At 38.9% G+C, this 13,349-nt stretch overlaps 1 protein-coding gene across 13 annotated transcripts in view; it reads right to left on the bottom strand.

Annotated features, from left to right (window-relative positions):
• Positions 1 to 13,349, bottom strand: part of LOC102079988 (nectin-4) — a 91,862-nt gene that overhangs the window by 55,269 nt on the left and 23,244 nt on the right. The window contains exons 5-8 of one of the 13 annotated variants that reach the window (XR_003216765.1): positions 8,325 to 8,479; positions 6,565 to 6,664; positions 3,549 to 4,856; positions 2,428 to 3,428 (exon numbers count right to left, since the gene is read on the bottom strand). The exons of 1 other annotated variant lie outside the window; for it this stretch is intronic. Coding sequence is in view for 10 of the 12 variants with exons in the window: in XM_025903794.1 (XP_025759579.1) it covers positions 4,604 to 4,856; positions 6,565 to 6,664; positions 8,325 to 8,479 (508 nt within the window). In the remaining 2 variants the exon portion in view is untranslated. Of the gene's footprint in view, positions 1 to 2,427; positions 3,429 to 3,520; positions 4,857 to 6,564; positions 6,665 to 8,324; positions 8,480 to 13,349 lie in introns of those variants that run through there. 11 more of the 13 variants (XR_003216764.1, XM_025903794.1, XM_019352604.2 and 8 more) reach the window with 11 other exon arrangements.

The following is a 13,349-nucleotide window of genomic DNA, read 5'->3' as shown; positions in this document are numbered from 1 at the left end:
TTGCGCCAGAATGAGGAAACCAGCGAAACAACAGCAGCACGTTTAAGCTTGATAAGCTGTTGTTATAATTTATTTAATATTACCTTCTAGTATCAGCTGATGTTTGCTGGAGCCACAGCCAAAACTGCTGGTCATGATATCAGTTTGGATATGTGGTGAGAGGGAAACATGAAGATGAAACCAGGAGATGTCCTTACTGAATCATCAGAGCTGAACAAGTGATGGACAAACAGCTTTACCTGTTAGGTGACATGAATGAGTTGAAGGGAAGTTATGAACTGTTTCTGAGAGACAAATAACACCAGGATCCTTTTCTATGTAGCTGACAGTTGACTAGAGCCTCATGAAAGTACCACATTTCCTGTTCCTGCACAGCCTTTTGGGGCCATATTTACACAATCGTGCACTATCATTAATACCGCTCATAGGCGTGGTTAGTTCCTTTCTTTTAGATTCCTTACTGGCATCGTTGTATTTTTACTCAGTTGTATACAGCATTTGTATTCTATTTTTATCCTATTGTATATTTTATTCTACTGTATATAGTATTTTATTTCATTCTATTCTGTACAGTTGTGTACTGTATTTATTCTTATTGTATTCTAATTTTTGCTTCAGAACTTTTGCACTGTCCACTTCCTGCTGTGACAAAACAAATTTCCCACATGTGGGACTAATAAAGGTTATCTTATCTTATCTTATCTTATCTTATCTTATCTTATCTTATCTTGTCTTATCTTATCTTAGTTTAAGAGTGATTTACAAATGCTTATATTAATATTGAGTGCAAAAAATAAGACTTGCTTTTTTGGCGTTAAATGTCTGCCGATTAATATCAAATTGCTTGTGGAAGTAAATCTGTAATAAATCAGCCAATATAAGCTCTGTTTTTCAAGTTTTCCTTGGTAGAAAGTGAAAAACATAACCTTTCTGTTTTTCAGTTACAGAGGTTGTTTGGAGACATTGATATTTCTCCTCTACTTAATAGCAGAAACTTGGCTTTCTTGTGTGCATAATGAGCAAGCGAATAAGGCAGAAAATAGGGTTTTTGATGGAAAATTGGTCTTGAAGCACACAGAGATAGGAAGTGCAATTTTATTATGGTGGAAGCGAGAGAGCCAAAATAAAAGTGAAATCATTACGATGTACTATTTTCTACTAACTTATGATTGTTTTATTCAGTCATATTTGTTCATAACTTAAAACTGCAGAAGTCAGTGTTTGTAAAGCACCTCTCACATATAAGTGTTTTCATGAGGGGTGCACTATGAAGTGTGATTAAGGGTGATACATATACAACACAGAGATAGGAAGTACAGAGATAAGAAGTGCAATTTTATTATGGTGGCAGCAAGAGAGACAAAATAAAAGTGAAATCATTACAATGTTTTTCAAACATGAAGCATAGTTTTGGTCTTCTTTTGCTGTTGGTTCAGTGAATTTTGGTCACAGAGTGTCGAAAGCTGGAGTTTGGGAATCTATGAGACGTCAGCTTTAAGCACCTGATGGTATGTCTGACTTGGGCCATTGTGGGTCGAATGAGTCATTACAACACCAAATAATTTGTTCCAGTTTGTCTTAATCTGTTTTATAGGTTGCATCAAAAGATGCATTGTGTTGCAGGCACTCAGCAGTGGCACTAAATTATTCTTACTTGCAGTAACACCACTATTTTCTATGGGCATGATGTCATATCCTGTGTTTGTGTGTGTGTATATATATATATATATCTCACCCTTTAATCACACTCACAGTGCACCCTTCACGAAAACACTTATATGTGAGAGTTGCTAGTCAATCAATCACTGACTACTGCAGTTTAAAGTTATGAACAAATATGACTGAATACAACAATCATAAGTTAGTAGAAAATAGTAGAATTAGAGTACAAAGAATAGAGCAGAGTTTCCATGATTGAGTAGAACACAGAAAAGTTTATCTGTTATCTGTTATCTGTGTGGCTGATGCTTAAGAAATAAAAATAACCATGTACAACTCACTAAAAGCAGTTTCTCATCTAGAGTGTCCCACTGTTTGATCACTGACACTGACGTGGAATTTGATTTCATATGAAATAATAATTTTTAATATTCTTTTTTCATTTGGAAAGGAATGTAAAAAACAAACTCTGAAAGAGCAAACACTGCAATCCTATGACAGGAAACATATTCAGTCATGGGTCTGCAAAGTAGTGCATTGCAGTTCGTGGGTTTAGGCTAATTAGTTGTCACAGTCCTGGGTCTGTGACCCAGTGTTTTCTTTCTGTATCTTTTATCTTTGATTTCTTGATGTATCTTTGTTTATTCTTAGGTTTTGGTTCCCCTCTAGTGTAGTCAGGTCTGTGTTAAGCCCGCGTCTCTGAGTCTGTGTCTTTGCGTGTGTGAGTTTCCTGTTTTACTTTGAAGGTCCGTGTCTGATGTCAGTGTGTTCAGTTTACGTTTCCCCTGTCCCGTCATGTCTGATTACCTGGTGTCTGATTCCCAGCTGTGCCCTCCTTTTGTGTCTCATTCCCTCGTTATCCCTCTGTGTATTTAAGCCTTGTGTCTGCCTCTGTTAGTTGCTGGTTTGGCTGCGTTTTTTCCTCCGTTACCCCGAGTGGTTTCCCTGCATCTGTCTACGTCTCCCTGCATCTCTGTCTGTGTCTCTAGGTTTCAGGTTTGTTTTTATGCTTAGTTTTCCCAGTTTAGGTTTACTCAGTTCTGTTTTTCGCCACCCTCGCCTTTTTGTATTTTCACCACCATTAATAAAGCTCCCTCACATCAGAAGTGCCTGCATCTTGGGTCCTTTAATAATTTCACACGGCTCGCCTTGCGAGCCTTGACATTAGTAGCACTAAATTGCCCATAGGTGTGAATTAAGATTCATTATAATGATACCAATAAACCCATTGGACCCATTTCAACCATACATACATTGAACAAATATCACATTAGGAAGAAAGGCCGGAGAGAAATCGCATGGTAAGAAAACAATGAAATTCACAACATCCAAGGACAAAAGGAGAAAAAAGAACTTTACTCAGATTTAGCTCCTATAGGAGAGCAGTTAGAGAACAGAAAAAAGGGTGATTGTATATCTGTCTGTGTACATGTGTATTTGTGCATGTGTATCCTGTGTCCAACTCGAGAGACAGAGTGTCCGTACACCTACTTTTAAGCAAAAGTCAACAATCCCCTAGCTGACACAGGTGACCTTGAAGTAGGAGGATAAGGCAGAGAGTCAACACGGTCTTGTAATCTGAGATTTGTTTTTCCAGCTTCAGTCTTGGAGCTTCTAGCTGGTGAGGGGAGGCCGCATGAAGACAATGGTTGTTTGGGATTGGATTAGGGCGAGGAACTGCATTCCAATTTCGCAGTTGATCTAATGTCCATCATTGGTCCCCAGATCTATCGATTCCCGTTGTTTGAGTCACGACATTTAGTTTTCTTCTGTAAAATGAAACCAAAAGAGCAGAGTTAGATATTGTTTCTGTTTCTAGTTCTAGGCAATCCCCAGGAAGGTCAATGGTTATACGAGGGGATTTCCAGAGAATGTTTTTCTCTCCTTACCATTTTCTAGTTTAGCTGGTAGCATGAGATGGTAGCTGCAAGCCTTTCAGGTCACACAGATAATCCAGCTCCTCCAGGATGGCAAATCCACACATGCTCTTGCAAGAAAGCTTGCTGTGTCTCTGAGCACAGTCTCAAGAATGTGGAGAATATATGTGCATATATCTGACCAAACTGTCAGAATCAGACTGCATGAAGGTGGCATGTGGTCTTACATCATTTAGTGAGATTTGTGCTCACAAGCCAGCACTGTGCAGTTTAATACCTATTCCTGTTTAGAGCGTTGTCTTATCATTGCCTGTCAAACACACCTGTTGCCACTTTCATTTCATATCCCTGAAGTTTCATTGATTTTGGTCGAAAAAAAGGTGGTCGAAATTGCTTCAATGGTCACTTCTGTGTGAGAGACAGAAAAAAACAGAACTGTTATAATAATGAACTGAAGAAATACTAATGAAGTCACAATAATGTTTCACATATGTTTGCATCCTATGATCAAACTGTTTATGTCTCATGGCTGTGAAGAGTAATTTGACTTCAAATCAGCAGTATCATCTTGCGGCTGAGATCAGTTGTGACTGTGTATTTTTAAAATATCTCTTTATTAAATAAAAAACTGCTTAAAGCAGTAATTATACAAAAGAAGACAAAAAATGAACAGCTGATACCCACAGTAGATCTGCCTGGTGAAGGTCAGGGTTTCTTCTTTAGGCAGTAAGTCACCACTGAAGACACACTGGACACGAGTTGCCTACCCCTGCTCTAAGAGATATAGCTGATCTTCTGATTGAATTAGGTAAAGATGCATGTGTATCTGCCGTCATCCTTCAGGGTAACATTGATCAACTGAAGAGTTCAATTTTTGCCTTTAAAATCATCACCTGCACTGCATTGTCTTGTTAGTAATTGTAACAGTGTTGTAACAATAGAAATAGTAATTTGTTAGATTACTAATTACTGAAAAAAAAAATAATGCTATTAATCCCCATCACTAGTGATGCCATCGATATCAATAACATGACATGGCAGGATTGGGTTACCTACTTGAAATACTGTCACACTGCCACCACCACTGCACTGCTACCCGTCATCATTTGGTCTGTGATGAACTTCTGCTCTTCTGGTCCATGATATTCATCTGTTCTCCTAGATGGTCCCTGATCATCATGTGCACCTCTGGGAGTTGGCGGGGCATCATGTAGTCCATGATCATCTCCAGCACTGTAAGGCAACAATGATACATGCCTTCCGTCATCTTCTGGTCCATGATCATCATCTGTTCTCCTGTTATCTGGTCTCCTAAGAAAACTGTGGGACATGCTCCCTGTCATTATTTGTGGTTAAAACAAACAAACAAACAAAAAACCCTAAGATGCACATGAGAAAGTACATGTGGGAAACTGTTCTAACATCAGAGGAAACACTGTCAGTACCAGGGAAAGTCCTCAGCAGGGTAATATTGAGCAGATTGAAGGATGCTGTCAATCCCCTATTGAAAGACCAATAACCAGGTTTTAGAAGAAATAGATCATGTCTCAACAAGAGCAGACATCCCTTTTTGAGTCCAAGCTTGAAGAAGGTGATTCCTTCACTTACCTAGGGAGTATTAACTTTCTCGGGAAGGCTTCTTTGTTTTACTTTTGGGTTTTGCATGAGTTCTCTTAATCTTTTAATATTTTAGTAACTGAGTTAATGAGTAACTGAGTGTTTTTAATCCTTATAATTATGACTGTTATTCTAAAAGTGGAAGAGTGCTCTAGTCTCTGCAAGAGTTCTTAGCAAAAGGAAAACAGCGGCGGGCAGAGTTTAGACCTCTGCCCACCAGTAGCGGCATAGCAGGATGTTTTAGATGTTTTAGTCAGTGTTTGTTGGGACAAGTGACTGCCGCTGTTTCCTCTCAACTTAGATCAGCTTTGGAAGCATTGAATAAAAGAGGCAATTTTCAAGTGTTGAGATGCTGACTGCTCGTGTCCCTTTTAAGTGGACTTTTAGTGCTTTTAACAGACTGTACATGTGGGAATTTTCGCTTATTTTGTTGACCCACTGTTGAACTTTGTTAGATATTATCTTCACACCTTATTGGTCTTTTTTCTTTTTCATTTTTGCCCCCTGGCCAGGACTGTTTGATTTCTACTGTTTTTAAAAACATATATTTTTATTGTAATTTATTTTTTTAGCATTTTTAAAAGCAGCCTCTGCTGTTTGATTGGCACCCAGTCTTTTGCCTTCTCCCTTGGTCTGCAGTATCGTCAACAAGCAGGGAAGGACAGACACTAATGTAAAAACAAGAGTTTTCTTTTTATGGCTTAAGGACATCTGGAACTCAAGAATACTTAGGAAACAAACCAAGTTCAGAATCTTGGAGGATGACAAAGGTTACTATTAGTAAGACACAGACCTTCATCAACAGCTTGCTAAGGAAAATCTTGAAGATTTACTGGCCAAACAAGATCCACAGTCATAACCTGTTGGAAAAACTCAAGGGAAGTACCTTCAGAGGAAGAGATATGAAGAAGAAAATGGAAATGGATAGGATATGCACTGAGGAAACCAGACAACAACCTCACCAGACAAGCTCTGAAACTCGTAGGGGGTAGACAAAGAAGCAGGCCAAAGAATATATGGTAAAGAGACCTCAAAAAGAATACATTTGCCATCAGATTGAGAAAATGGCTCAAGACTGAGCATTTCTGTGGATCCTGATCAAAGGTCCATACTCCAGAGAAGGGTTAAGTAATATATGTGCTTTCTCTCTGAGGAATTTCTTTTTTTTTTTTTTACAGCTTATGTACGACCTGTTTAACTTGCATTGAGAACTCCTTTGACCACATGTTTTAGGTTAACACTCACAAATTGCAAACACTACACTTGGATCCCTGCTATATGTTTTACCTCTTTATGTTATGAAGAAATAAAAAAACATTTTTATCAACCCCATTTAAAGCACATATGCTTTAAAATGAAATAAATTATAAATTTTCCAACATACAGAAATGCAGGTAAATGTTAGAAGTACCTTATAAGATATCCAGAATTATAAAAGCACCATGCAGCAGCCCCAGTGACATTCAGGAAAACCAGAACACCAAATAAGGCCCAAGCAGCAGAGCATGCTCCTACATGGACACAAGAATGAAGAATATGAGACTCTGATGGTATTTAGTTTCAAATTTTACATTTGGATGACTTGGACAGCATTCAAACACCATGTAATACCTGCACCTGTACACATTCAAAACCTCTGCCGTAATGACAAGTATTAGGGCACAAAAATAAACGAGACAAATTTGATATGACCATGAACAGAACCCATCACAAGTTAGGACATGCTCTAAGTTTTAAGTGGTGGAACTGACTTGAATAATATAATGTATTGCATGACTGGAGCATGTTATCCATCAGTCATTCATTCATTCATTTCTATGTTTGATGCTGGCTCTTGAGTAAAACGACTACTTCTTTTACGCTGTCTGCTTCCCAAGAATTTCTAACCACTTCATTTGGATGTGGGTGGAACGCCTCCATAGGGAGAGTCCATCATTTTACTCCAAGTCTAGATGTTCAAGTTTCTATTTATTTCTTTTGATTGCAGTCCACATAGAAATAGAAAAATAGAACAGAATAACTTCAGAATGATACAATATGCACAAAAGTTTGGAAATCAGAAACAAATTGAGAAAGATTTGGAGAAACTGCACAGGTAAATCTAGGGATGGGTATCAAAACCCGGTTCTTGTTGAGAACCGGTTCCCACTGTTTCAATTAATTGGAATTGTTTGCCATTTTTGCAAACGATTCCCTTATCAATTCCAGTCACCCCGAAAGACGTCACCACGTTGCGGAGCGTCATTTACCTGGCAGGAAACACGGCGCCTAAGCGGCTCAAACGCTCAAAAGTTTGGTTATACTTTACGAGAACGGATGACAACAGGGCAACTTGCAATACTTGCAAAGTAGATATTTCATTTAAAGGAGGAAACACTACGAATATGCAAAAGCATTTGCTCACAAAACACGCGATGACCTTAAATGAATGTCGTGTTTTTAATTCCGCTCCAGACTCGTGAATCTCAACCCAGCAGCAGCGGTAACGTTTGCACGTCCTCTCCCGTTAATACAGCAGGTAAATAATCAGCTAACAGTGCATATTATGTTAGCGCGATCTGCCTTATTACAAAACCTGCCATTACTGTGCATTTAGGTGACCATGATGAGAGAGACAGACAGAGTCTGGCTGGCAGTTCTCGCTGCAGTCTACCGGTAGCGTCTCCTTTCAGGCCAGGATAGACGAATGTCACCGAGCAGTGACTAAGTTTGTGGTCAAAGGCTTGCACCCATTTGCCACAGCAGATGCCCCCGATTTTCGGTAAGTGAATGTGTTTAATTGTAGGCTGGGACAATACTGGATATTCTTGTGTAATTGCTACAGAATAATTGATGTTATACTTTGTTATTGCTACAGAAGAATATTTATTTTATTATTTTACATTTACAATTTTTTTTCCTGGGGGCCCTGTGACACCCCATTGAAGAGCCGTAGGCTGTGGATCTCTTAAGATCTCACTGTTGGGTTCGTAAGGCCATGTTACTCCTAAATTTCTGTCTTGTTCAAAGAGAAGATATAAAACAAAGTTCTAAGCTAATCGATCTCTTAGTGTTCTCCTTTTTTAAAAAGAATCGATAAATAATCGAATCGTTAAACAGAATCGAAAATGGAATTGGAATCGTGAAAATCTTATCAATACCCATCCCTAGGTAAATCCAAGCTGACCTCACCTGATGCCACATGCACATACAGCTGACCGTGTTTTCTTCCATATGCATTAGATGCTTCACACTGATAGAGGCCATTTAGATCAGAAGTCAGACTCAGCAGTTGTAGCTTTGCACCATCTACTTTGACAGCAGACTGCAGCAACGACTGGCCAGATCTGGAAAAACATGAATGAGGCTCAATGTGAAATGCACAGAGAGGGCAAAAAATGTGAGTTGTGCTGAAATTCCAATGAATTTCAGCTATTAGTTTGTTGTGTTAGTCATTTTCCTTGCTCACATAAATGTTGATATTTTCTTGAAATTAAACCTAAATACATGATCTACAGTGGGGTGAAAAAGTATTTAATCAGCCACCAATTGTGCAAGTTCTCCCACTTAGAAAGATGGGAGAGGGCTGTAATTTTCATCATAGGTATACCTCAGCTATGAGAGACAAAACGAGAAAAGAAAATCCAGAAAATAACATTGTCTGATTTTTAAATAATTTATTAGCAAATTATGGTGGAAAATAAGTATTTGGTCACTGTTACGGCCTCTGGCCTCAGGTGGCCCCGCCTTCCTCTATAGAAATCAGTGTTCCAGGACTCATGGGGGATTGGCTGGCCCCGGACCTATGCCCGCCTCAACTACATGCAGATCAGAGTGTGCCAGACCACTCACACCATTGGCTGCTGCAGGAGCCTTGAACACGATGGACCAATGACACGGCTGCCTGCATTTACCGGGGAATACAAAAGGCTGGAAGTCCTTCACTCAGTGGCTGCTGCTTAGGACTGAACATGCAGTTTGCCCTTCGTGCCTCTCTCGTCAACCTTTGTTGAACTTGTTCATATTTCTGAACTTTGTTAAACCCTGGTGTATGCTTGAACTTAGCCTGACTAGAGCTTTGAGCCGCTAGCTGGCTGTGAGTAGAATATGGTGATGCTGGCTCGCCTTAGTTTACTCTTAGCGTTTATTTTGTGTGCCGCCAGCTTGCCTTAGTTAACCTTTAGCTTTTACTCTTGTCTTTTCTTTTGTCTTTATATAGTAATTGTTTGCCCAGAGGTCTGTTGAACAGCCCTGTCGGTTTTCTGTTTAAAGTCTGAAATTAAAACCTTTCTTTACTCAGTTTTGTGTTCGGGGCTTGTGTATGTTACTCCTCCCCTGACGCCTAGCAGAGGGGGTCGTAACAGTCACCTACAAACAAGGACGTTTTCTGGCTCTCACAGACCTGTAATTTCTTCTGTAAGAGGCTCCTCTGTCCTCGACTTGTTACCTGTATTAATGGCACCTGTTTGAAACTCGTTATCAGTATAAAAGACACCTGTCCACAACCTCAAACAGTCACACTCCAAACTCCATTATGGCCACGACCAAAGAGCTGTCAAAGGACACCAGAAACAACAGACTGGGAAGACTGAATCTGCAATAGTTAAGCAGCTTGGTGTGAAGAAATCAACTGAGGGAGCAATTTTTTAGAAAATGGAAGTCATACAAGACCACTGATAATCTCCCTCGATCTGGGGCTCCACGCAAGATTTCACCGCATGGGGTCAAAATGATCACAAGAACGGTGACCAAAAATCCCAGAACCACATGGGGGACATAGTGAATGACCTGCAGAGAGCTGGGACCAAAGTAACATCAGTAACACATTACGCCGCCAGAGACTCAAATCCTGCAGTGTAAGACGTGTCCAGGCCCGACTGAGCTTTGCCAGAGAGCATTTGGATGATCCAGAAGAAAATGGGAGAATGTCATATGGTCAGATGAAACCAATACAGACCTTTTTGGTAAAAACTCTACTTGTTGTGTTTGGAGGAGAACGAATGCTGAGTTGCAAAGAACACCATACCTACTGTGAAGCATGGTGATTGGAAACATGCTTTGGGGCTGTTTTTCTGCAAAGGGACCAGGATGACTGATCCATGTAAAGGAACGAACGAATGGGGCTCTGTATCGTGAGATTTTGAGTGAAAACCTCCTTCCATCAGGGTATTGAAGATAAAACGTGGCTGAGTGTTTCAGCATGACAATGATCCCAAACGCACTGCTTGGGTAACGAAGGAGTGGCTTCGTGAGAAGCATTTCAAGGTCCTGGAGTGGCCTAGCCAGTCTTCAGATCTCAACCCCATAGAAAATCTTTGGAGGGAGTTGAAAGTCTGTGTTGTGTTGCTCAGCGACAGCCCCAAAACATCACTGCTATAGAGCAGATCTGCATGGAGGAATGGGCCAAAAATACTAGCAACAGTGTGTGAAAACCTTGTGAAGACTTACAGAAAACTTTTGACCTCTGACATTGCCAAGAAAATGAATAAAACAAAGTATTGAGATGAACTTTTGTTATTCACCAAGTACTTATTTTGCACCATAATTTGTCTGATTTTTAAATAATTTATTTGCAATGTGATTTTTCTGGATTTTCTTTTCTCATTTTGTCTCTCATAGCTGAGGTATACCTATGATGAAAATTACAGGCCTCTCTCATCTTTTTAAGTGGGAGAACTTGCGCAGTTAGTGGCTGACTAAATACTTTTTGCCCAACTGTATGTGTAAAGCTCACTTTATGTATTAATATCTTTTTTTATGAAGACAGTCTAAGCTAACTCTTTGTTCACAGTCTGTCAGTTGAGATAATAAAATCTTGAGACTTAACATACACAAATGCACAAACACTGCATTTATCACGAATTCCTCACATTTAATGGTTGTGCAAACTACAGACAGAAAAGCCAAGAAGGACCACTGAGTGACACTGGTGCAGTTTAATCTGAAAAAGTTTATGCACAATGAAATATATAGACTAAATAAAACTTCATTCCCATGTGAAAAAATATTCATGTTATTTGTAATTTCACTCTCAAAAACAATAATCGAGATGGAGCTTAAATGCTGAATTTTTTTATTATCAAGTATTACAGAATCAGTCAACACATGTAGACAAATTCTGTTATTGTAAATTTGAGTTTTTGTTGCTTATTTCTTTTTTTATGCTGCTGTATTTTGTACTCACTGCAGTGGAAATGTACTCTTTGACTCTTTACTCCAACACATTTGATAACAACAGTTAAAATTTAATTCAAACAAAGGTTCAACATTGTCATTTTTATTTATTTTGCATTTTTATTTCTGAACATTTTTTCATTGTTGTCTTTAGTGTATCACTGCTGACACACTTTTAATTTTCCCTGTAGGATGGTAATGGAATAGTGTTAAAAGAGAATGCCACACTCATGCAATACCAGGCTAGTGCAAAAATTCCACAGAAAATAAGTTCTTTGTCTAGGAAGAGAGACTTTGACTTGTTTAAAAATTAAAAAAGAATTTAAATAAGACAGTCAAGCAAATATTTACTATATTAAAAATGGTGCCTCATTGGGTGTAATAACATAGCTTCAGATGCCATTGTTGGGGGCATGGTGGAGGACTAGGAAAGTGAGGATGAGAGTCAAGGAAACCTGGAGGAAGATTCTGGAATAGGAGATTTCCTCTCATAGGTTATGTTTTCTGTTTTGTTTTTTTTTCTTCTGTAACAATTATGTGATCAGACATCTCCCATTTACCTCATATTACACTTTCCTGATGATTTAAGCTGATGGCCTGTATAATTCCAGTAACTATCATGAGAAGAGTGACAGAGCATTCTCACCTTCTTGGGACCCCTGAAATAGGTACAAGAGAGAAAGACCATTCCTGTCTAATATCACACCTGTGAAGGATACTGAGGAGGGACATGGGGCTTTCAGTTGGATTATGGATTTACACCTTAAAAAGTGTAAAGGGACAGACTTGTTAGAATTTATCTTTAATACATATTTACATCATTATTTTATCCCAGTTGATTCTGTTCATCTGGACGTAGCGTTTTCAGTGGAGAAATGTTTCGTCACTCATCCAAGTGACTTCTTCAGTCTCAGATGACTGCAGGTTTCCCCAATCTTATAAACAGTACATTTGCATAATGACTGAAACTAGTCCACTGAATGAACAATGGGCTGTGGGGTCAGTTCCTTGATCATTAATATGCAAATTATCATAACCATTTATCAACAACCTCTAATCAAAGACCATTGATCATGAGTACTATTCAGAGAGTTGAGGAATGGCTGCAATCAAAGCACTGTAAGATGGTGAAAGATGTACTCTTAGACACATCTTTCACCATCTTATATCTATATGACATTGTTATTTTGTTAGTAATTCATTGACTTCATCCGTCATTTCTGATTTTTTTTTTTTCCATTTGTTCATCGAGATAAATTTACTGTTTTGGCCTTAAACAAAAGTATTAAAGTCAGGTTCAATGTCTGAGATGAAACTGATGGACAGTGGATAGGTGATTGTTACTGTGAGAGCTTTTGTATTTCAGTTTGTTAAACTTGTCAAAGATAACCACAATCTTCCTGAGCTTCTCTCTCTGTGTGCGGAAATTTCTCCTCTTTGAGAGAAGAAGAAAAATTCAGCAGTGATTTTTTTGTGTGTGACTGTGTGTAAATGCCCACAGTCATCTTTTATAAATGTCAGTTCTAACCAAGCATTGTTTTCAAAATACTTATACATACCACATAGCTGCAGTCACTCATCCACATGTATTTATTTAGACAAAAAAAAAAAGGTGGCTGTGTGGCAAACAGAGTAGGACCCATGTGCATGACTCAGAAATGGGGGGGGGGACTAAAAGGCAGCTTTATTGCTGAACTTGAGCTAAGAACAAAAAAAATGCTGGACAAAAAAAATAACAACAAAAACTCAAAATGCTGGGTCGAAGACCCAGAAGCGTGACAGATTTGGCACAAAAATCATAAGATGGCATGATGTATATTTGTTGATGTTTGAATCCCAATTTTCCATTGATGTCACGTTGGCTGGTCACTGAGAACCAACAAGCTGGATTTGGCCCGTCGTCCATGCAATGCTCAGGTGCTCAGATGGTCTGTTGAAGTAGAAATATGCATCCACAGTAGCTACTGGCTCAGGTGGTCAGTTTGTCTTCTAGTTGCTGACTTAACTTCTGTGGTAATCTTCAGTGGCTCCTCACTATTTTTC

The sequence above is a fragment of the Oreochromis niloticus genome, linkage group LG16, assembly GCF_001858045.2.
Source record: "Oreochromis niloticus isolate F11D_XX linkage group LG16, O_niloticus_UMD_NMBU, whole genome shotgun sequence".
Taxonomy (NCBI): Eukaryota; Metazoa; Chordata; class Actinopteri; order Cichliformes; family Cichlidae; genus Oreochromis; species Oreochromis niloticus.
Note: the sequence above shows the minus strand (reverse complement) of the source record. Positions and strands in the feature narration are given on the sequence as shown.